Raw genomic sequence first — 24401 nt, 5'->3', positions numbered from 1 at the left:
TCCACAGCTGAAGCTATGAAAGACATAAACACATCTACTTTCAAAGGCCCTTACTCAAAACTGAACTGGGATGCAATAGATCAGCCCCCACATTCACACAAAAAAAAAAAAAAAAAAAAGAAAAAAGAAAAAAGAAAAGAAAGAAAGAAAGAAAGGAAGGAAGGGGAAATTCAGATTAGTCACAAAGAAGTTCCCCCGCCTGCTTCTCTGTGAGCATAAAGCAGTCTCCTGAAGGCACTGTCTTCACTTCATCTCTGCTCCTGGGACAGGAGCACCTAGCTCATCTGCCCTCTGCTCCTCCAGGCTCCTGCTGTGCTCCTGGCCCCTTCCCCAGCAGTTGCTGGCAGCACAGCTGAGATGGAAGGACAGCCAGATGTAGAGCCGAGAAATCAAGACCACATGGATCACGAAAGGGAACCTGCAGAGGATGAGTGGAACAGCTGGCAAAGAGGACAGGTTAGGAACACGCTGCACCTCGTGTCTGCGGCTGCTCAGTGGATATTGCTGCTTGCCTGCTTGATTTACCTTGGTATAGATTCTCTGCAACCCTCAACGGTAAGAGCTCATGTTCAACCCATTGTCTGCTGGCCTGTAAAGCTTTGTATGGGCTTTATTATTTTTTTTTAAGAAAAGAAAAAAGGATTTAGGTTTATCCCTATTCAAACCACAAGTTTTTAATAATTCTTTTTTTTACATTGCCTGTCCTCAAAACAACATCCAGTATTGCCCAGTGCAGGGTTTGGGGACAAGTTGTCCAGAAGGGGGATCATTCCAAGAAAGGTCTTTGCACTGGCCCCTGGGGGAAGGAGGTCTGCCTCCCTCCTGTTCCCTCCCCTACTTGCAGTGACTCCTGTGTATTTCCATTTAATTAAATGGGATCAGCTGGGTAGATGTTGGCTTTCAACAAGTGCATGTGGAAGAATCAGAACCCAGGTTGCTCATAAACATCTCCTGAACTTTTAAAATGTACTACATGTGCAGGTAGATATGTGAGAAAGCAAGCTAGCTTGTGACAGCTCTAGCGAGACCCCTGAAACATTTCAGTGTTCTCAGCCTGCACAAATACTGGGCTTTAGGAGTAGTCATCTCTATCTGCAGAGGACAGCCTGTGTGTGTGCGCGTACATGAGAGAAAGACTGATGTGGCCAGAGATAGTTTTGTGTACATATAACACCACTGCAAACAATATAAATAACAGAGATGCTTGAAATTCAGAATACTTTAGCAAAAATTGCAGCAAATACATTTGCCTCTTTCACGTGTTTGCGGGCTGGTGGATTGTTAACAGCCTTTCACTGCTATTTCAGTGCTGCTTATGCACTAGCTACTTCTCCTCCCACATCTTCTCCAGGAGCTATGTACCACTTTAAAGCTTGTTGTGCTTTGTCTTACCAGACTTCATTCTTTCCTCCCACTTAGACTTGGCAGAGAAGCAAGCCAGGGAGGAACCATGCAAGGGAGGGATGGCCTCGTGCTCTGGGTCCCCTGCTGTTTAAGGAAAACCCTCACGCTCTGCAGAAGTTTCACTGACCTGAGTCTCACAGTGGTTATTAAACTGCAGAATGATGACCCTGATAACACTGAAAGATAACACTTCTCATTCAGTTCAGTCCTCTTCTCCTTCCACTACTTTGGGAGAGAGAAGTTGCACTGGAAGCCAATGGAGAAGGGCAAGCTATCACACTGCTCAAGATGCAGAAACCTCTCCTGGGTCACACTCTTGGTTGTGACTCCTCATCTCTCAGTATCTCTCTCTTCTGTAAAAATGTTAACTCAAATCCTCCTCCTCTGGAGGAAGATGGCAGGGGCTGGCATTGCTGCCTTGTGAGCCTTACAAACCCAAGAGAGCAGCAGCTGAGGAGGGGAGACAGTACATGCCTGGAGTTTCCCTTCCTCAACAGAAACAACTGAAACAGGGTGCTCGAGGAGCAGTGGCTGTGGCAGATGAAAAGTCCAGGCCCTGGGAGTCACCAGAGAACCTTTTCAGTTTTAAATACTTGCTAACTGCAGGCTCAGAAACAGTTTCTATTATTTTAGGCAGATAACCATGGTGTCCTGTTTTGACTGCACCATGCTGTGCAGGAGCAGTCTCACAGGCTGTACGTGGGGGGGGATTTCATCACGCTGGAATTACACGGCTCAGTAGGACAACCATGAACCGACCATATAAATGTCAACAGAAGAAGCAGCAGTTCTAATCTGACTTGACTCTTGGGGCAGTTTAGGGAGACGGACTTTATGGAAGTAGGGGCACAGCAGCAGCAGAGAGGCAGGCTAGGAGCACTGGTCCGTGGGAGCAACCGAGAGGCTGTCCCTGGGAAGAGTCTCCTCCTGCTCTCCAGGGCTAGAGAGTGCCACACTAACTTTAATAGCAAGACAGTAGCTGTGTTTTTTCATAGCAAGACCATATTTGATTACTTTTCATTGTCCTCACGGCTCCTAAAAAAATCCCTGGACTGCTCTGTGGAAACACAGTGCAAATAATGTCATGGCACATGCTTAGGAAAGTCAGAATCTGCAGCCCAGACCGTGCTTAACAAAAAGGGACAGTGATAGCCCAGACCATGCTTAACAAAAAGGGACAGTGATCTGGTTTCCATGATGATGGTGCCTGGAGAGCAAACCTCAGCTGTGATTTCCAAATGAGCAAGTTAAAAAAAAAAAGGTAGTGATAGTCTGCTTTTGCATCTGCAAGGCTTGTGAGTTCCCATCTCTGCTGGAATTACCTCCTCCTGACATACCAGCTGGGATCAGGCCATGGGCAAGTCACACACAGGTGCGATCAGGGGGTGTGAAACCCCCCAATAGCAAATGCATGGGAGGTAAAAGCCTTAAGCAGCTGTTGGGAATTCAAAGGCTTCTAATGACCTGTTGCAGGACAGTTTTGCCTGAACAGGGCAGGAAAAGGTGCAGGAGGAGTAATTGTGCAGAGGTTTAATGCAGATAAGGAAGATATGGCCACAATCCTAATATCTCCTGGTGTGGAGAAGGTACAACCCACTTCCAGTGCACAGTTGTCTGCAATCTGTATGACACAGGGAGTCAGGCAGATAATCGCAACAGTCCTCTCAATCAGTGCATATTGCTATAGTCCCCTGAGATTTGTGTGTTGTGCAGTACAAACCTGTTCCTGAAACTTCTGCCACGTGCCGCGGCTCTAGACACAATGTCCCAGACAGGAGGAATTCTCATGTTTAGGGATCCAGAAGAGGCAAAAATGATGTGGAAACTCTGTGTGTAAATGATACGGGGAAATCTGAAGCAGTCAGTAAGGAGCACCTCTGTGCCCTCAGCCCTCCTGGCATCCTTTCCTGCCTACCATAAGAAGGCAGAACAGAGATCAAGGTGACTGACTTTGTTACTAGCTCATGGATGTCCTTCCAGTCCTACAGATACATTCTCTCCTCAGCAGAATTTACTAGTAGATAATTGCAAAGGGCTTTGAGATCACGCAATAACTGGTAGAGATATACAAAACAGGTGATGTGCATTAGCGACAACGGGACTGATATCTTTACAATTGCTACAAGTTTGTCACCCAACCTGTCTGTGTTTAATACACCCTGTCCACCAGTGGCCAGATTGGACAGATTGCCGTGGATGTTGTTTGACCTCAGAAGCTCAGTAGTCCTGTGCTTAGCTATCGTCTTGTTGGGAAACTACCTGGAAATCCCAGCTGCCTGAGCCAAAGAGTGAAATGCTTGTGCACTTAGGTGCCTAGAAAAAGAGTAAGCATAAGACTCAAGCTGCTGAGACAAGGGATAGGATCAGTAATGCCGGGGGAGATAGTTCCAGTGTGCCAGAGCCAGTGTGCAATAAAAACTTGTATTTATAGTCGAATCCAGCCTTGCCAGTGGAGCAAGTGGCAGAGCATCAGCTGTGGCAGCACTAGAAGGTGCCAGAGCAGACCTTTCCCACCACCAGCACCCACCCCACCCTCTGGCACAGACCACACAGGGCAGCCTGGCTCCAACGTCCTTCCCTGCCACTTGCCTTTACCAGGGCGCAGCACTGAGCCTGCAGATTTGCATGTCTGTGCTCCCTCTCTACTCTGTTCCAACACTTTCCCTGTGCTCAGAGTGAAGGGGCTGCTCTGTTCCTGTAACACGTGAGGCCAAATACATGAAAGTCAGCCCAACACACATCTCACCAGCCCACCTTCTCCCTTAGGAAACCTATAGCATAGGTAAAGAGAAGAACATGGAGCAGCGAGCCTAACCTTTCACTCTTTAATCAGGCAAAATGCTGAAGACTTGTGGTTGTGAAGAGACTGCAGATTTGGGCCTCCTGTGGTTAAGATGAGAGATGGGTTTGAGATGCAAAGTTCAGATTTAAAAATCTAATACAGAAGTTTGGTGTTTTGCATATCTGATCAGTAAGATACACACTTCTGTATTTGCATCACTTTTTCTGTTATACTCATAAAACGCAATCAATTTTAAACATGTCTTAATACACTTCTAAGGGAGCCGCTGCGAGACACGCATCCCGCAACAGCCTGACCCAAAGTGGAGGGAACCATGAAGCCTGACCCACCTCTTAGTGCCCTGCAGGAGGAGGGTGAGGCAGCGGGGCCACGTCTGGGTCCCAGCTCTGCAAACAGGCACCCCCAGCTGTAAGTCAGACTCGAAGGGGTCATGCAGAGGAGGGTCTGCACCCCAAGGTCCTTCCTTACTGTTTGGTCTGACTCAATTATGTTCACCAGGATGTTCTTCTAAACAGGACCAACAGTACCTGGTGTGCTCCGGAGGGCTCAGCAGCAGGCTGGAAGTTGGACTGGCTAGGAACCACTCTAAAATCCTATTTTATAATAACGATATAAAAGCAAGTTAAGAGCATAGCTGGCTAGCAGCAACCGTGCCAGCTGAGGCTGCCTGCGGTGCTTTCGGAGGTACGCTCCTGGTGGGGAACCGAAAGCGGCAGCGGCAGCAGCGAGGGGCCCGCCCAGTGTGTTAACGAGGATTTCTCTTCTTTTTTTTCAGCCTCGGAGCGACGAAGTGCCGTGGACCCACATCCGGTACACAGGTGGGTGGGCGTCGGGGCAGGGGGCACCCCGGGGCGCCCCCGTACAGGAGCCGCTACCGCGCAGCGTCCCCTGGCACCTCGGGAAGGCTCCCGGCTCCGCCGGAGCGCTGCCCCGGTTACCGGCCGGCTCCCGGCTCTCCGGAGCGTTTCCTGCGGGGGGCTCCCGGAACACCGGTACCCCCGGAAGGCTTCCCCGGTACCCGGCGGCGGCTCCCGGCTTCCCTAGGTTGCAGCCCCCCAGTAGTGCGGTGCCCCCGGAGGGCTCCGCCCGGTACCCGGGAGGGCTCCCGGCTCTGCCGCGCACCGAGCCGCGGTCCGCGGGGACCGCCGTGGCGGCCGGTGGCCACTAAAACGCCCGAGGCTGTTAAGGGCTTCGTGTCACAGCAATGGCTGTTTCTTCTGATGGAGAAAGGTGCCGGGAGAGCTGTCTGGGGGGAGAGGGGCCAAATCTGACCCAGTGCTGCAACGTGCCAAAACCAAAACAAAAGGGTTTTCCCAGAGCGGAAGAAAAAACTGAAAATTTGCGTGGATTTCTGCAATCCTTACCTATGTACTAAAACAAGCTTTCACTCTGCGAAAGAACGAGAAAAGTATTTTTGAGAATTTACTGAGTACATGTGGCATGCTCTTGGGTTATTTCTGAAACAAGTCGATGATTTCCTGATTTATGAAAAATGTAAATGATTTCCTGGGGAAGAGCGATCGAGTGCGCACATGGTAGCAGAAATAGCAGTGCTCTGTGTGCTGACTACATTGGATGATTTGTCCGATGACATACCTCAACGATAGAAGCAAATACTAAAATTCTTAAATCTTACTAAAAATATTGTTGATGGTTTTGCTTTCAGTTAGTATTGTAAGGTAGCAATGAGTCTAACCTAATAGAAACCCATATTCCTAGAGAAAAAGCTTGAGAAATTTAGCTTCAGCCTAGAGGGGCTGTGTTGTCTGCCAGGAGACCTTCTGGTGACGCGCCAGGGGTTTCAGCTGGCGTGCCCGAGAACCCAGGAGCACAGCAGGGAAACATTTCCAGCATAGCTGTGGGAACTGTTACTGCTCATTCCAAGAGAAAACCTTTCATGCTAAGTTCTGGTTTAATTGCTCCTGGCTCTGTATTCATTTGTTTCTTCTGTTTCTGTCTCTACGCTGCTCTTTTATCCTGTCATCTGTTAAAAAACAAACCAAACCCAAAGACAAGGACTTACGTTACCAGCATCTCCAGAGAAAGCACTTTCTTTCCAGCTCTGAACGCTTTTCCCTCTTCTTATTTACTGGTTTTTTTCTGTTCTTTTTAGGAACCTGTGCTTCCTAAACTTACGTGTCTGTATTTTAAGTAAGACATACAGTAAATAAATACTGCATAAATAGAAACTTGGAGGAATAATTCATATAAACTGGAGTTGCAGTCCAAAAGGCACAGCTTGCTCAGGAGTAGGAACCTGGAAATTTCCACTGTAGGTGATGCCTGTCTAGAGTAAGATAGATGATATTCTAGCTCTGGTCTGCCCTGTTCTCTAGTTCACTCTGTTCCTTTCCTGTATTTTTCCACCTTTCCTGCAGTCAGTCCGTATAAAACAACCCATTTCCAAGAAGACATTTGTCATCATGGGATCATCTTTGCTTTCTTCCATTCCAGGTGAAAGCATCAAAGGAATAGCCATGAATCTCACTGCTGAAGTAGGCTCTATTCAGATCAGAAATGGTTCCATCATGATCACCTGTGATGGCCTCTACCTAGTGTCCTTGAAGGGTGATATCTTTTTTCCTGACCTCGAGGAGGAGGACTCGCTGAAGCTGATGCTGCGGAAGATGGACAACAAGACCAGCAGGGCCCTCTGGGAGCAAACTGTCCAGGTCAGTGGCGATGCAGTAAATCTCACCACAGTGCTCTACTTGTTTGATCAAGATAACATCACTCTGTGGACCAGCTCCAATGCCACCATCGCAGATTTGTCGTTTAGCGTTGTGTTACTAAGTCCGTTCCCTTGCTCCCCGTAGAAGATGACGTATGAAATGTAACGTGTAAAGTACAGCCTTTCCTACCAATCCATTTGTATGTGGGAGGCTTGTTCTCACACGCTGTACTTGTACAGGCAGACTGCTCTAGCCTCCCTCCTTGGGGCTGCAGAAAGCCTCAGCTCGAGTGCAGATAAATCACAGTGCAAATGGGCTTTATATATAGTGCATGCCGTGCTCAACTCTTTGGAGCTCTGCGCAGCTGTTTTGCTACCTAAGATGGATCTTTCTAACACTGGAGAAAGGGATGCGTGGAGCCCTTGAGGAGAACAGAAATGAAAGCCAAAGAAAGTCACCTAAGCTTAGCTCATATTCAGAGAAACCCTGGGTTTCTTTATTTACTTGACAGTATCTGTATATAGTACAAATGTGCTGTATATTTGCTAAAATAAAAGTCTGGTAAATCAGGAAGATACCTCAAGTGTCTTGAAGCCATTTGGAGGAGGAGGAGAACAGATCTGCTCAACAGCCCTTTGCCTAACAAGGCAGGAGACAGGGAAGAGGCGGCAAGGGACTCCCTTTGCAGTGATCCAGATAAATGCTCTCTGACAGGTAAAGGCCACGAAACGAAGGTGGTATTTTGAACTGCACTGGACAGCAGAAACACAGGTTCTGCAGCAACTATGAGGTTTTTAGGAGTGGCTTTTAAGAGCAGAGGCCCGCTGGCTGTTCCAGCTATCTGCAGACTATTGAAGCCTGAGCCGAAGGAACATCTGGTGGGACATTTACATCTTGACGCCAGCTCTTGGAGGTGTTGAGTTGAAGGAGAATCTCCTTCAAGCACACAGACACCGACTGGCTTGACCCAAAAATGATCCAGGCACATAAAAATTTGGAAAAACATGAAGACTGTGGGTTTGGTGGGTTCTCTCTAATGGACCAAGTGAAACCTGCAGGTCTGCACATCCTTTCCTCTTGGAGGACTCAGATGGTTCCCATGAGCCTTGCAGTAGACCTTGTCATACAACTATGCACCACAGAGAGATTCACAGGCATGACCTCCACGATGCACCTGTGCACCCATGCGCACCCTGCCTGGCTCCTACTGAAGTCAGACTGCTCTCAGCGATCCTGGGCTGCACATCCCTCTTCTCGTTACAGCTTGTGGCTGCTGAGGACAAGTCCTGCCCTGCCCGTGCTGCAGGCAGCATGTGACCCGAGCACAGCCAGCGACTGTTGTATTTTTGTTGAAGTGGGGCAGATTTCAAGGGCAAGTTGACTGCCTGTCTCCCAATGAACTCCAGCAACATTTCAGCATCTCACTGCTGGCTGTACACTCCGTAGTCTTTTGTTAAAAGTATTTATGTATTTATACTATAGGCATAAGAATGTTACTTCAGATTTCTTAGAAACACTGGGAAGGGTTCAGACTTAGGGTTGTCAGTGCTAAGCTCCTCTTTGCAGATGCTCCCAATGCTCCGGAGCATTCCTGCTATGCAGGCACGGTGCTGCTGCCTGCCTCGGCTCCTGGGCCAACCCGCTCCTGGATGAGCCTTCCTGTGGGCTCAGGTGCCAAAGGCAGCAAAGGAAATTTTCCAGGCCTTGGTGAACTTTTCCATATGCTTTATGCTATTGTTGGCAGGTTTTATGAACTTCCCTACCTGGGGTCAGGCCACAGCCCCAGGGGAAACCTCTGTGGCTGAAGCAGTTATTCATGCAGTGCCGAGAAGCAGCTTTTTCTCATCTCAGGACTGAGAAGCTGTGGGCTGACTTGCACCCGCAGGATGCTCCTCCCCAGCTGCAAGGGGCATTTTGGGCTTTCACCTCTGACCACTCTGCCTGCCACCAGGACCAAAGGCAGCTGCACCCTGCCCCCAAGCTGGGGATTGTCACGCTCCTTGGCTAAAGTGAGAATGCGTTTCCCTTCCTAAAAGCTAATAAAACTTTCCTGTGTAACCTTTGGGCTTGCAGTTTCCCTGTAGGGGGGCTGGTGAATTATATATTCACTGTGTTTGAGCAGACATTTTCACTGGTATGAAAACTATATGAAATTTTCACATACTTTCTTTTTTTTACAGTTTGGCTTCAGTTTCAGCTCTCCCCAAGGGCACGCAGGGCTGGTGCTTCCCAACGTGCGCTAACACAGACAGGGCAGGCCATGTCAGTGATGTGGACAGGGGGGCACAAGACAGCAAGAAAGATTGAGCCTAAATAACACAAATGGATTTGTACCTCAGAAGGGTGCACCCTTTCTTCTTGTTTAGAGCAGGAGAGGGCATTTTACACACTGATTCCTCTGCACTTTCAGGCTGAACTAGACTGACCTACGTATATACACATATATGCACTAGTCTTGAAATAAAGGTTGAAACAATTCAATTCCTGAGATTAATTACTTGAGGGACTGACTATCCTCACCAGTAAGTTTCCATACCATCAGCTTCTGTTTGTATCTGGTGACCTCTTCCTCCACAAGGTTAAAAGTCTCTTTGATATAAGAAACATTAATTTTTGTTATTGGGGTTGTTAAGGCCTTGTAGGAGCTTGTAGATGGTGCTAAAGTCACATCCTACAGCTCTGTTCAACCAGGTCAGTGCACTGAGGTTTTAGGTCACCCCGCAAAGCTCATTACAGGTGGAGGTGTTGAAGTGCAAGAGCTGGACTAGACAGTTTTTGGAGACAGTCCCTAACTCTGGAGGGACAACGCGTTCCCATTCCTGTGCTTACTGCCACTGAAATGGGACCTTGTGGTTTGTCCCTCACAGGGCTTTTCATGAGACCTATTTCACAGAATACAGTCATCAACCAGGGATTACTGACTCCTCCACAATTTTAAACCAATCTCTACTGCTGCTGTGTCTTGTGTTTAACACACACTACTGCATAAATTACACAGGTTGCCACGGTGTATTCCTTCCCTTCTCTCTCCTCTTTCCTACCTCCCTACTCATGTAAAGCAAGGGACAGGGTGACAAAGCTGATGTAAGAGCCATGGTCACCCTGGGGAAGGAGCTGGCCTCACTGCACCCATCAGAGCCACAGGGCTCTTGCTCTGCAGCTGAGAAGAAACTACTGAAGGTGTTGCAGAGCAGAATAGGATGGGAGCTCCTTCTCTTTACACGGGTACAAGAATCAACAATGGGAAGCATTTAATTTAAACTCTATTCACATCCCTTCAAAAGTTATATCCTTTTCTACCACAAATGGTTACCAATAATGGTGGATAATGAGCCTGTGGTTTTTAGACAGCACTTACATTTCATCAGCAGGCATGAGTCACAGCTATTGCCTGTCCGCTTCACTAGCGAGAGAGAACAAGCAAGCTGGAATGTGCTTGGCAAAGTGTAATCGATCCCACCGCTGTAAAGCTAGCACTGTCCAGCTCAGACCAGAAAGCACAGGAATTTAGTTTCCATATTCAAGTATCAAAATGGGAAAGTATGATACGAAATCCAACAGTATCCTGCAGTAAGTTGGGAAGGTTTGACTTATTAGACTTTCCTGAGCAACATCTGTAACTTCAGCCAGTAGAGCTGTTCTCTGAGCTGACAGTTGGTTATTGTTTTCCAGGGGATACAGGGCAGCCCCAGGGATGCTTGCTTCCAGCTATGTGGTAGTCCACCAAGTAAAGCAAATTGAGTAATGCTCACTGAGGACTGAGAGAAGGGGTACCTGGTACCAGGCCAGAAAGGGACAGTGGCAAGAGAGCTGCAGAAAGATTTATGGTTTGCCATTTGCAGCCTTGTATACCCTAAGGCCATGGACGATTGGAGAGCTTATTTGCTCAGTTCTCTAAGCCAATGAGGAAGGCTGTAAAGGGCTAGCAACCTGGGCAAGCAGAGCGGAGGCTGAAGACATGTCTCCCCATTAAGGTGCCAAGCAGTGAGCTCACTTGCTGGCAGCCACTCAGCATCCCAGGGCAAAACATACCCTGGCAGCACCCCACATGCTGTGCTGGCAGGGGCTCACCGCACCAGGAAGCAGGAGCACTAGAGGACTAGAAAACCCGCAGGCCAAGGCAGGAGGGGGCAGTTGGGCTGGGTGACCTGTCCCAGGGGAGCTGAGCATGGGGAAGGACACTAGGCAGGAAGCCCAGGCAAGCACAGGGAAGGAAGGCTAAGGAGAGACACGATGCTGGTAGCAGGTCCGTGGATTGTGCTTAGGACTTTGGGAATATGGGTAGGACAGATGGAAGACAGAACTAAAGGAGTGTTTCTCTGATGAGCCCATGCTCAGTGAACTGGACCTCTGCAACCGCTGTTGCCTAAAACACCCATTTCCTCCTCTTAATGTAAAGCCTTGCACAATTACCTTTTAAATATGACAGCTGGCACCAACTGTTCTGTATATTGCTCACCTCTTAACGAAACAAGGTTGTCCCAAGGGGATCACAAGCTAATGCTGCTCACAAGCACAAACGTGCTCCGGTTCCTGGGCTTGCACCTTCTCCTGCCTCTGTGGTTTGCTGGGGTTGGTAGCCCATGCTGCTCTTTGGTGGCCAGCCAAGCAGGGCACCAGGGCGTGGAGCTGGGTCTCTGGCCAAGGTGCTAGGGTGGTCCATCAGTGTTCAGAGAGTAAATAGGACAAGGTCTGGGGCAAGACAAAACTTGATGTGGGCACAAACATACTTTCCTAATAATTGCTTTCATTGTTTGCTTTAAGGCAAAATTCACACCTACTTACTGGCAATCCAGAGACCTGTTTGGTTTATTTATAAAGAAAAAATTAGTATTGAACACACCTCCAAGGATAAACAAACATTTAACCCAGCATAGGATCTGGTTCATAAAGTATACAGCAGCCTTATAATTTCATCACCAAGTAGATCCCTGAGACAAGGTATCACTGGTGTTACGGAGTATCTCATGGAGTTCAAAGGACTCACTTTCCTTTGTCTTGTTTTGTTAATTTAAGGTTTCTATTACTGCCAATGTCTGCTTATTTGGTTTACTGTCACCAGTGCAGAAAGTTAGCAGGACGCATACATTCAATAGGGACAAACAGATGAGATTTGGTTTCAGACTTTTTTGGGAGTTATGTGCAGCATTTTGAAAGATTGGTTGAGCTGCTCCTCCCTTCATCACTTTGCATAAGATGCAGAGTACATTAACACACCTGCCAACAAGAAACTTTTTTAATGTTTCATGTACTCCACTCTTGACGATGTGAAGGACTAATTCTGGTGGCTGCTCACCAGCTCTGAAAAGCCTCCAGATGAGATTATACATTGTCTTCAGCAGTATCCGCCCTTTACAAGAAAAGATTTGCTTCAGCTTGCATGAGAAAAATCTCACTGCATCCCAGTTGTCTGCAATAACTCTAGTCATGTCCCAGGTATGCCTTGAGTTATGTTTGATTCTTTTTATAAGAAGTGTCTTTTCTAGAAGCAGGGGCAGGCGCTGCCTTCCTGTGCCAGTGGTTCACGGCCCACGCACCGAATCCTGACGGTTGCGCTGACTGCACTGTCACAGATGCAGCCAGAGACCTCAGCTGCCCTGTACCAGGAAGCAGCCAGGACTCTCTTCCTTGCTGTTGTGGGTACAGTCACATACACCCGTGCCTCTTGCCTGGGTTTGTAAGAGTAACAGCATAAAAAGTAATAGCAGATGGAGAGAGATAAGCCTCCATTGATCCTTCAGACTTTCTCAGGTATCTGCATGCAGTTTGGACTAGACAAGCTGTCGCCATCAGCAAGGACTGCGCTGCAGGAGGGGGTGGTCTGCGCTGAACACCAGACTCACTGGTCTTGAGAAGCACACCATAAATACTCGGAGATTTCAGGTCAGTGCAACACTGCTGCGTAAACAAAGCTGTGTCAGAACCAGAGAAGAGGCTGATTTGGTAACTAACACCCGAGTTTAGTGGAAACAACCTCTTCTGCATAATTAGCATCTGCCACGCTTCACATTGTAAACACAGCTGATCAAAAGAGCAGAGACAGGCAAAATCACCAAAAACCAGCTCTGCAGCCACAGTCAGGTGCAGAGGTAGGCAAAGCATGAGTAAAGAGAAAGGAGGCAGGACAGCCGCCAGCAGCTAAAACCATTCACAAATAGCTCAAAGGAGGTCCCTCGCCAGCAGTAACACAGGCAAAGGGCACCTAGCAGGGAAAGGTCTGCAGGGTTTTCCAAGCAGATTGTGAAGACGGCTTTGCCGAGAGACAAGTGACTCCTCTGCGTGTGTCAGGGTGCAAGCTGTTGACCTGGGGATGAGCGTTCCTTGCTGCTGGCTGGCACTGCTCCTGCACAAACTCCCTAGGACAGTGTGTTTCAGAACCCAGGAAAGCCATGAACACAGACCATAAGACCAGTGAGCACTGTGATTAGCAGGTTGGTGCTATGAGAGGCATACAGACAAATCTGCAACCTTCATTAGAAATAGATACAGAAGGTCATACCTTCCTAGCCTCAAAAAAAATACTGTTACAGATACTGGTTGCTCACAAGGTGAACACGTGGCAGGAAGCAGCAGACAGCTCTCCAGCTTGTGAGATCTATGAATGAAGCTGGAAGGAGAGTGGAGAGGAGCCTGGCAGGGCCAGGGGCCACAGGCAACTCGGGGACTCTGTCCTGGAAGGCTTCGGGGATGGATGTTCCATCAGTGCTCAGGGTCCTGCAGACGGGGACAATATCTTGGCCTATCAGCACCCTGAGACCAAGTGCTAATTCATACAGTGTCAGGAGCAACTGTATTACAAATTTCTACACATCATACCAAGAGGCTGTAAAATCACATCGTTTTACATAAGAATATTTTGGTTAACAAACAAGTTAGATTAGTCGGAGGATATAGTCATAAGTCATAAGGAAAGAATACAGTTCTCTCTTAAGTAATGAAAGATGCCCAGATAGTATCTGTTGAGGGTCACCTGCATAAGCACATTGATTAACATGCTTTGCTCAGCAGTGATGTGTATCACGTCTCACTTCTCGTGTATCTTTTCTTTGGACCTAAGGCTGTACTATAAACCCACTCTGAGGGAAACATTTTCTGGCTTTATAATTCTGTAGTGTAATTCTGAATGAGTGGCTTTGCCTATGCCAGCTCTCTCCTCAAGAGACCAGGACTCTCTGGTCACTGGGGCTCCAACAGCACGAGAGCAATGTGGTTTTCTTCTTTGCCCTGTTTTGCACCCTCTGCCCCAGACTGGGCACAGTGAGTCAGACCTCGGGGTCTGAAACTTTTTCTCCTTCTCCTCCTGACCATGATCATCAACAGCATAAGTATGTTAAAATACTTCCAATACATGTTGGTGAGTACGTTAAAACACTTCAAATGCACGTACATTTAGTATCATTCTTGCAATATTTTTACACTTGCATTTTCTCCAAACCCAGGAAATTGCAACAACTAATTAAGACAGATTAAGCGGGGAGCATGGCTATGGATATTGTGTCACGAATATTTGAGCACTTTGGTACTTAGAAACAGTTAAGCTGAGATGGACAATCCTAAGTCTGTTTTGCAATGCTTGCACACCTTGCTCCATCCTCAAATACACGTGCAGATATGCCAGGCATAGCCCCTTTTCCTCACAGCTCCTGTAATACCAACTTCAGCAAAACGTCAAGGCATATGAATTCAGGAATGTGGTGGGAAAATGAACCTCTGGCCCAGTCTCCCAATTTTGTTTGAAATGGACCTGAATTGCTGCAGTGGTTTTCCACAGCTTGAAATTCCAGACCGGCCACTAGTGGGTTGCTGGAAACACTCTGACACTGTTCAAATGATGGAGAGTTTCACCTGCTTCTGCTCTGGTTGTAGCCAGCCAACTAATGAATACAGCAAGAGGTAACACAAAAAGCCAGTGTGCAGAAGTCAGCCTTGGGCAGGCAGTTAAGGCAGGTCTCCATCAACGGTACAGCTCAGACAGCAGCCGGTGCAACCATGGCCACTTCATAAACACATTACCTCCAGCCCTCGGCTGTGCTTGCCGTTGAATTCAGGTCTCCAGCACTGATTAATCTGTTAATGGTAGAGCAGTGCTCGAGACAGGCAGTTAGAGCTTTAAAAGCCCATATTAGCACCGCTGCTCCTGAGCAGCATGTTGGGAGAACCATGGTGGTCCATGGGGCACTTGTGTTTTGGGACAGCTTTTACCCCCTCCCTGCCAGGCCCACTTCTGGCCAGCCCCATGTGGCCTCAGCTGGAAATGTCCCCTCCCGCTGAGCTTTGTGACAGCACAGATGTCCCCACAAAGCATGATTCTGCCTGACAAAATGAATTCCTATGCAACTCACTGCCTTGCTGCATATGCAGAATTAGATATGCCTCTGCTAAGTGATCAGTCATCCATTGTTAATGTAACCACCCACCATGGCAGGATGTGTTGGACTTCTGCCTAACTTGGGCTTTCCCAAGTGACCATGGAGCCCAGACTCTTCTCAGTGCCCACCTTGGGCACTCCCTGCCCCAAACGCCCTGGCCCCAAGAGGGCAACCTTGCTCGCCCTCTGCGAGTGATGGAGAGGTATGTGCCTACAAAGCCCTGCAGAGGGCAATCCAGGCTGCCTTGCTCCCACACCTCCTCCTCTAGGAGGCTGGAGAGGGCCAGGAGGAAGCCATCATCTTTTCCTCCCCTCCCCAGACAGCCCCCAAGATCCCCACTGGCCACGTGGGCTTCAGGGTGCCTGTCCTTTGCGTGCCAACACCATTGGAGACCAATGTTCGGGTCCTACTAATTTGGAGGCCAGCCATCTCCAACCACCAGGCCATGGGATACTGCAGGCAAAGCCATGTTGAAGCCTTCCTGCTGCTACCTGGTATGCCGTTGTGGCCCTAAGCCAAGAGGTATGACTAAGGAGAGGTTAGGATTGGAGATCTGGTCTCTGTTCCTGGACCTGGTTTTGGTGCTTATCCAAAAAAGGGCCTAAAGCAAAATTCATGAAGGATGTCCCACCCATCACAGACTTCCAGCTGGAGTTGGGGTCCCTCTGGCTTATTCTTCTCCCTGTCCCATCACCTTTGCATGGTGACACAAGCTCAACAGAAAGGTTGCAGCTGACTGTCATACAGCCATGAGAGAGGCCTCATTCTGGGTGGAAGTTTCCTCTCAGGCTGAATGATGCCTTCTGCTTGTCTTCCACATTGGTGTAAATCACCACGCAAAAGCAGGCCAGCGTCACTAGCTGAATTCTGGTCTTTGCCTGATTTTTCAAGCTTCCCTGGGGATGGAGGTTTAGGTGATTTCCTGCCTCTGTCTGCATTGCAACACAACTTGAGCAGGGTGAGAAGAGGCAGGCATTTTCTGAGAACAGGCACACTGAGTCATGTTAGGATGAGAAAATTAGCTGCCCAGGGAGCTTCAGGCTGAATAGAGACAGTAAGTCCCCTAACTACCCCCTAGCCCCCTAACTACAGTAAGTCCCAATGAGCTTGGGCAGTCACGGGGGAAAAGATACATGGAATGTCCCTACATTTATAAGGACTGGATATTGCCTGATGTGCTGGCAGGTGGTGTAAACACGGTGAATGGCAGCTTGTCTATGTGCGAGAAACATCTGGATCTTTGTAAACAAACTAAACCCTATGTGGATGCAGAGGCAGGAGCTCCCAAGGGAATGCATCACAGCAGGAACGAGGGGGCATGTCACAGCCCTGCAAGGCTGCCCTGTCATCACAAGACCTTTCTCGCATCATTTTCCTGGGATGCCCTGAAGTCAGAACGTTTACAAACAAAAATACGCCTCCTTTCTGACTGCACCTTCCCTGCCTGCTCCTCCCCTCCTTGCCCTCACCTTGGAAGAGCACTGTGCCACATGAGATCATCCTGCCAGGTGTCGGGTGGGCAGCTGGGATCTATCAGCAACCTGCCCACTTCTGTGAGCTCATAAATGACACCTCCCTTAGCCAAGAGGAGCATGAAAAGAGGTTTCTGTCTTTTGCCAGGGGAGATAGCTGGGAGAGGCTTCTGAAGGAGGTTAATAATTAAAAAGGGATGCAACAGGTGCCAACTGGTAATGCCAGATCATCGGTTTCTGGGCTGGGCAGAAAACCTCACTATGGTGACAAAACAGACTGAAGTCTTAACTTTTCTTCTGGCTGAGTCTCAATCAGCATTTCTGTGATGAAAGTAAACAGAGAAGGCAGATAAGTAAATAGAGAGGGTCAGCTTTCACTTTCAACCCTCCATACACCAGTGGGATGTGAAACATCAGGTAAACTGCACTTCAACCGCTGGCTGCATTCTCTCGTGTGCTGTGCTTCAGGGAATTGCCTTGTTTTCCCAGCTCTACCAAAACAAACTCACTCGTGCCTGTATCGTGGTAGGGGCATGCAGAAGCCAAGCATGGGCTGCTGTGACTACTGTCACAGGGGAAAGGGATGATTAACTTAAAAGTTCAACTGATCATCCATTTGACACTCCCAACACATAATCTCTATACCCTTCTCTCCCACCAACAAAACACTGCAAACTAAAACCTATCCAATAAAAGCCTGCGGGAAAGCATGGTGTACCTTTCCTGGGCGTGAACTTCAGGAGAAAGCTGCTGCTGCAGCTCAGCAATGCTAACACCGCCAAAATGCCAGTCTTCAGATGGCCATGTCCTGCACAGCAGCTCCCAGCACACCGGGGAAATGCAATTCAAACATTTACATTGCCGCTGGAGTCCTGACACAGGGAGCTGCAGAGCTGAGGAGCAGCTCAGATGGGACGATAAGGGTGAATAGAGATAGATCAAGAGAGACAATGGAGGAGGTGATGGGGAGAGGGGCCTGGGACTGGGCAAGTGAAGGAAGATGAGCCCAGTGGCAGGGTCAGTGTGCTGGGCTGTGAGCAGGGGTATGAGCATACAGAAAGCAGTGGCTCTTGACACAGTCTCTCAAGCATCATGTCTTTGAAAGGTCCACTCACGGGCTAGATTTTAGGAGAAGGTTTGTGACTGTTTTTAATCTGAGCAAACATACTTGATTTCGGTGAAAATCCCTTAATTTCTGCCAAAACCACCAACCTCTTTCCTCTGAATGCAATTCAGTAGTTCAATAAAATCAGTTGAGGGGTTGGCCTGAGGCATGTTAACATCATTTGGATTCAAATTAGAGCAGGCACATTCCCACAGGCAGTAACTTTCTGTTAATTCCTTTGAAGATTAAATGTTTCTATGTTTCATGTCAAAATAAGGCTTAATTTCAAAACTATAGTGGTTGTTTCAAAGCCAAACAAATGTGTTTCAAATATAACAAATGACCGTAAGAGCAAAACAAAACATTTCATATGAGGATGACTGAACTTCTGATATTTTTCTCTGCAAAGAGGAGCACAGGAAGATGTTTTTCCTTCTTTATCTTTACAAATTTTCAGTGAATTAGTAAACCAGACATTTGCACGGTTCCAGGGAACCTTCCACTGCTTTTTCAACCAAGCTACAGGGCCTGTCCAGGACATCTCCCAGGCATCAGGAAGTTTGCGCAAGGAATCACATACCTGTGGACCTTCACAGTGATAATGCATGAAGGAGTTGGAGGGCTGGATTTTTTCCTCGCTTCTGGGCTGGGCTGAGGATGACTCATGTTTTCCTAAACCTTGCTGGAGACAGCAGTAACAGAAGCTCAGCTCTGGGAAGGCAAAAAGCAAATGAGCAGAGATGGTAGGCAGCAACCCAGGTCAGCGGGGAGGCTGCAGGGTGTCGGATGGCAGAACTGGCCCCTGGCTGAGCCCCAGACCAGTGCTTGGCTGTCGCTCCCCTGGCTTCTTGGCAAGCCCAGCATGAAAGGAGAAGGGGCTGCCTTGGGTGCATGACGGGGATCCCCAGCCTGCTTTTCTTCATGGCACTTCCACCCTGCTCACCTTCTGTTGGTGCGAGAGACTGAAAGAGTTAATGTCTCAAACATTGTGGAGAGATGAGGCGCGATTTGCATGGCGACGGCAAGTCAGCTAGCATGGGATGGGGAGAGCTCTTCGGAGAGACTAAAAGAGGTATTGTCTTGTGAGACACTGGAAGAGGTACTGTCTCAAACATCATAGCGAGATAAGGTGCAGCAAGTCGGCTAGCACGGGATGAGAAGAGCGTGTCGGAGGATGCGCAGTTACCATTTATGGCCAGAGGTCACACAGTTTTATCTAAGGAATGGGCCTGCAACCACCCGAAACTTGGAATGATACTCCTCGCAACCACCCCCCTCCCCCAGCGCCTGCCAACTTTTGAGGACCAGAACAACATAAGTCCTCCAGGGGTGTGACCTGAGGCAGGGATTAGAGTATAAAGAGACACCTTCCCCAGGAAATGACGCACGCCCATCACCGGAGGATTGCCACATCTGTCATTGTCATCACGGGATCCAAGGGTAGTGATACCTTTCCTTTTCTTTATCCTCCTCTCTTCTCTTTTCCTTTTCTCACTTCTCTTTTCCTCTACTCTTCCAATATATATATGTATCTGGGCATATGAGTTTTGGATGAATTGTGATGGGTTGCCTGGAAAATAGGTCCATTGCCAAATTGCCTCTGTTCGTTTGCTGAGCTTGGTAGTTCCTTAAGTTTGTAGTTTGCTAGTTAATAAAGTTGCTAGTCTGACTGTTCCTCTGAGCCGTTATCATGACTCTACCGGCCTGCGGCTCTGCCGAGCGGAGATTGGCCTTTGTCGGTACACAAATCCCCGGGAAATCAAAAAGATTCACCCATCTCGCAACCCACCGACTGGGATGACACAGTTGGACAGAGCTCAGAAACCATCTGCTAAGTAAACATGGGAAGGAAAGTCCTGCAGAGGAGCTTTTGACACAGTGCCACGGGGTTTTGAGCAGCACAGTGGGTTCACAAACTGCCAAGTAGAAACAGCCTCTAGCAGGAGAGGCTGCTGCGGGTCCCGGCCCATCAGTTGAGCCAGACAGGGGCAGGTCACAGTGTCTCAGGTGCCGGCCAAGTGTGTGTGCATTCTGTTCCCAGAGAGCAGAGGCAGGTCCAGGGATGGGTGCCCGACACGTACCTGCTACCGCCTGCGGTCCTCTTGGAGCATGTTTGTGAGTGCGTGGGCCACAGCACAGCATGGATGCTGTTCCACCAGGCATTTACAATTTGGCTTGCTCACCACAAACTCACCACCTGTGGCTCACCACCACAGGAGACGCTTTTTGCTTTTTTGAGTGACGCAATGCTATGAACTCCAAAAAACCCCTGCGCTAGGATAGCCTCAGAAGTGGCATAGGGGTTTGGTAACTCCTTGCTCCAAAGATTTTTCTCCACCACATCCCTGCCTCTGTCTCAGTATCAGGGATGGTCAGAGGAGAAAGGGGATGCCCTGAGCTGCACCACTCTCGGGGAAGACTAAAGAGAGCCCTGCAGCTGCAGGACCCTGCATGGACCCTCAGAGCCACGAGCATCAGGGGCATGAGCTGGGACACGATGCCTGCTGCTCCTTACAAAGCAAGCTCAGGTAGAGGTGAGCATCTCATTAAATGGACAGATAGCAGGCTTAAATGGAAAACAAGGACTTCTAGGGTTTTTTTATGCAATAGGTAAATAACCTGTGGAAGTCATTGCCATGGGAGGAAGCTAAAAGGTTGGATAGGCTCAGAAAGCAGCAGATTCACTCAAGAGAAATCCCTCACAAACTACTGAACACAAGCAGAATACACTGCAGTCCCGAAGTGTAACACAGGATGCCACGCTGGATGGGCCTCTGAGCCCACTCAGCTTGTCCACTGTTATACAAGGTTGAATGAAAAGGTAAACACTTAGAAAAATGGGTCCCCAGAGCTGAGTACCTAAACCACAGCACTGCGAGTCCAAGCTGCCTCCCCTTGTGTGCCAGTGCACCCTGGGCGGGCAGGCTCACTGCAGTGTGCCAGGGCTGGCTGCCCCTGCGGCAGCAGCAGCCACCAGCTGCCCTGCCAGAGGAGGAAATCCCCTCTCGCAAAGCACATGTGATCAAGGGCAGGGAGTTGTGCAAGGCAGAGCACAAGAGGCTGCTCGCACATCCCTGGCTCCGGCGTTTCCTAACGTTGGCTTTTGCTGGTAGGGCAAAGTTCTTCAAATGCACGGAGGGAATAAAATCAGCGCCTGACAATGCAATGTGAAGGAAGTCACGAGGGGGAAACTTTAGAAGACATCCAATGCATGAGGCTATGAGAATACAATTAGCACAGCCACCCTTGAGCAACGCCGCGGGGAGCAGGGACAGACCAGGGAAGGGATGGGCAGTGCAGGGTCTGGGGGGCTTTACCCCGCAGCTAGGCTCTGCCCAGCAGGGAGCAGGAAAGGAGCAGGGAAGGCAGGAGCGGCCTCTCACGCAGGGCCATTCGCCCTGCATGGCTCACACTGCATCGCACACTGCCCGTTGCCAAGCTAATGGGCAGACCAGCACTGCCAAGGTTTTCAGAGGCGGGTGTCTTGGCAGGCTGGCCCAGAACAGACACATGGCTCCAAGCTGTGCAACATGCAACAGCAGGGCCATAGTTTCATTTTACCAGTGAGGGCAGAAGCAGAGAGAGGCAGGCTGCCAGATGCTGATGCAATGCGAGATGCTGATTTGTAAGGCTTTCTGAAGGATTAGAAGAAGGAGAATTTCAGTGTCTGGGGGCGGGTGATGCAAGCCTCCCAGCCCTGGGCTGGGGAAGAACCATGCCAGTGTTTCACAGCTTTCAGGAGGATTTCTTCTTTCACATCTCAGTGGGCTGGGATCTCTGCCAGACGAGGAGTAGGATGGATGAGTAAACAAACAGCACTTCACTTTCTTAAAGCAAGTCGGAAGGAAAGTGAAAGAGCTGAATGAGATAACAACTGCTCTTTTTCCTCCACTCCTCTCTCTCGGCTCCTTGCTACAACATGCTCTGGGTACACTGGTGTGCCCAGGGACTACTCCACACACTCCACAGCATGCCCAAGGGCTCAGTGATTTCACATGAAAACCAGATCTACACAACCTCCCACACAGCTAGAAGGGACATTGCTCCATACTTGTCTCACGCCAGGAGCATCTGGATTTTGTGCAGAGGAGCCAAGTTCTGCTGTTACACAGACAGCATGTGAAAGAGAAGGAAAAAAAAAAAAAAAAAAGATGTGATGAGTCTGTAACTGAAGTAAATCCATCTAAACCAATAACCTGACCACTCTGCTAACAGAAATCCCCGCAGCTCCAGTAACGAATATGGGCTAAACTGATATCATAGAATAATAGAATGGTTTGGGTTGGAAGGGACCTTTAAAGGTCATCTAGTCCAACCCCCCTGCAATGAGCAGGAACATCTTCAACTAGATCAGGTTACTCAGAGTCCTGTCCAACGTGACCTTGGACGTTTCCAGGGATGGGGCATCTGCCACCTCTCTGGGCAACCTGTTGCCATGTTTCACCACCCTCATAGTAGAAAATGTCTTCCTTATATCTAGTCTGAATCTGCTCTCTTTTGGTTTAAAACTATTACCCCTTGGTCCTATCGCTACAGGCCCTGCTAAAAAGTCTGTCCCCATCTTTCTTGTAAGCCCCACTTAAGTATTGAAAGGCCACAATAAGGTCTCCCCAGAGCCTTCTCTTCTCCAGGCTGAACAACCCCAACTCTCTCAGCCTGTCCAAATAGGAGAGGTGTTCCATCCCTCTGATCATTTTCATGGCCCTCCTCTGGACCCACTCCAACAGGTCCATGTCTTTCCTGTGCTGAGGGCTCCAGAGCTGGACGCAGTACTCCAGATACGGTCTCACCAGAGCAGAGTAGAGGGGAAGGATCACTTCCCTCAACCTGCTGGTGACGCTTCTTTTGATGCGGTCCAGGATGTGGTTGGCCTTCTGGGCTGTGAGCGCAGATTGCCGGCTCACGTCCAGTTTTTCATCCACCAGTACCCCCAAGTCCTTCTCTGCAGGGCTGCTCTCGATCCCTTCATCCCCTGGCCTGTACTGGTACTGGGGGTTGCCCCAACCCAGGTGCAAGACCTTACACTTGGCCCTGTTGAACCTCATGAGGTTCACATGGGCCTAGCTTATGTCCTGCTGGAGCCAAGGTGAATGCTTTCCTACAATGAGACCCCATGATTGATTCAGATTACTGTGCTATGTGAGGGGCTGGGTATAGAAGAACAAGTGTAGGCTTTCAAGCCTGGACACAAAACAAGGAGTGTTACGGAAGGGCAGGGTGAAGTTTGAGTGATCTGGACATCTGGAGAGAGGATCTGAAAAAATGAGATGCAATTCAGAAAGAAGAATATGCAATTTTATACTCTGCCTAAGCAGGAATGATCTGCAATAGAAATGCAATAAGGAACAAACATTTTGGGAGAAAAGCATCTAGGGGCTACAGTGTGCTGGGACCAGGCTGAAGATGACATTCACTAGGAAAAGGCAGACATCACACTGTACATGAAAGCTTGAAGACGCATGTGGGAGTGCTGTGTCTAGTCCCACATATCCCCCTTCCAGAAAGGGCATGAATCAGTCACACATAATCCAAAGGAAAACTGGGATATTTGGAGGTGTAGAAAATGTCTCCCAAGAGTCCTGTTGTCCTCTGGACAGATTTCAGGTCTGTAAATGGCTGACGCAAAGAGAAAGGAATAACCTGTTCTCTGTGCCTATGGTGGATATGAAAGAGGCTATAGGCTTAATCTGGGAGCCCATGGAAGGCTGAGGAGAAACTCCACGTTTTTAAGGACAGAGGAGCCCTAGAACAGAAGGCCTTTTTAGGATCTTCAAGAGCCAGTTAGACAAATTCCTTTTAGGTACCATGGAAGTACCGGTGCTCCTGCCACAGGATGAGGTAAGGGGACAGAGGATCTCCCTGGGGCATTCGATGCTTACAGCTGGAGGAGAGAACAAGCACCAGCTTTCTGGGGCAGCTTTACTGAGACTTTGAAAACTAACTCACCCATCTGTCTGCAAAATAATTGAGTCAAACAAACTTTCCGAGGCTGGTGCACAACCACGGTGATTTTCTAGCTAAACCAAGACCACTGCTACTCACTGGGTGAGGAGAGCACAAACATGAGACCAACCACTTTTCTATTTGGCCTCTTTAGAAGACCTTGTACCATAATTAGAACTTTTTCACCCTGTCCCATTCATGCTGTTTCTGCTAATGCTCACCGTCTCACACTACAGCTCTCCAGCGTCCACAGCAAGAGGCAGAGAATGAGGTTGCACTGCCTTTTCCAACCTAAGTGACAATGGCTGAGGCATTGGGAAAGACTCTGTAGCCTTTTGGACTAGACAAATCACCATTTTACTACAGGGCTTCAGACAGAGAAGTATCTCCCTATCTGGAGTCCCCTGCTCGTGTTTCGGTTTGAATGCAGGACTTAGGCAAGGGGAATGAGTGGGCTTTCTGATGGAGACTCTCAATCCCTTCACAAAGTAGCATTTGCAACATGAGACCCAGACTCTTATCCCTGCAGCCCTCCTCAAAGAGCACCGACAGCTTAGATGGCCCCAACACCCTTAGCTCTGAGCAAGCACTTCTGAGGGCCTGGAGCAAGTGTCCCTGTGAGACATATCACCA

At 48.8% G+C, this 24401-nt stretch overlaps 1 protein-coding gene across 1 annotated transcript; it reads left to right on the top strand.

Moving 5' to 3' along the window:
- Positions 1–357: 357 nt before the first annotated feature.
- On the top strand, positions 358–7114 carry TNFSF4 (TNF superfamily member 4). Its single transcript, XM_075509221.1, has 3 exons — positions 358–555; positions 4983–5025; positions 6662–7114. Exons 1-3 carry the CDS (start codon positions 358–360, stop codon positions 7021–7023), a joined length of 603 nt encoding a protein of 200 aa, XP_075365336.1. The 3' UTR covers positions 7024–7114.
- Positions 7115–24401: the final 17287 nt, after the last annotated feature.

Source organism: Mycteria americana, chromosome 7 (assembly GCF_035582795.1).
Source record: "Mycteria americana isolate JAX WOST 10 ecotype Jacksonville Zoo and Gardens chromosome 7, USCA_MyAme_1.0, whole genome shotgun sequence".
NCBI classification, from domain to species: domain Eukaryota; kingdom Metazoa; phylum Chordata; class Aves; order Ciconiiformes; family Ciconiidae; genus Mycteria; species Mycteria americana.
Note: the sequence above shows the minus strand (reverse complement) of the source record. Positions and strands in the feature narration are given on the sequence as shown.

What these genes read in the sequence shown, in the direction of transcription:
- TNFSF4 (XM_075509221.1), top strand. Translation starts at nt 358, where the DNA reads ATGGAAGGACAGCCAGATGTAGAGCCGAGAAATCAAGACCACATGGAT. An exon ending in ATTCTCTGCAACCCTCAACG is followed by an intron (nt 556 to 4,982) that starts GTAAGAGCTCAT and finishes CTTTTTTTTCAG; the next exon opens with CCTCGGAGCGACGAAGTGCC. An exon ending in GACCCACATCCGGTACACAG is followed by an intron (nt 5,026 to 6,661) that starts GTGGGTGGGCGT and finishes CTTCCATTCCAG; the next exon opens with GTGAAAGCATCAAAGGAATA.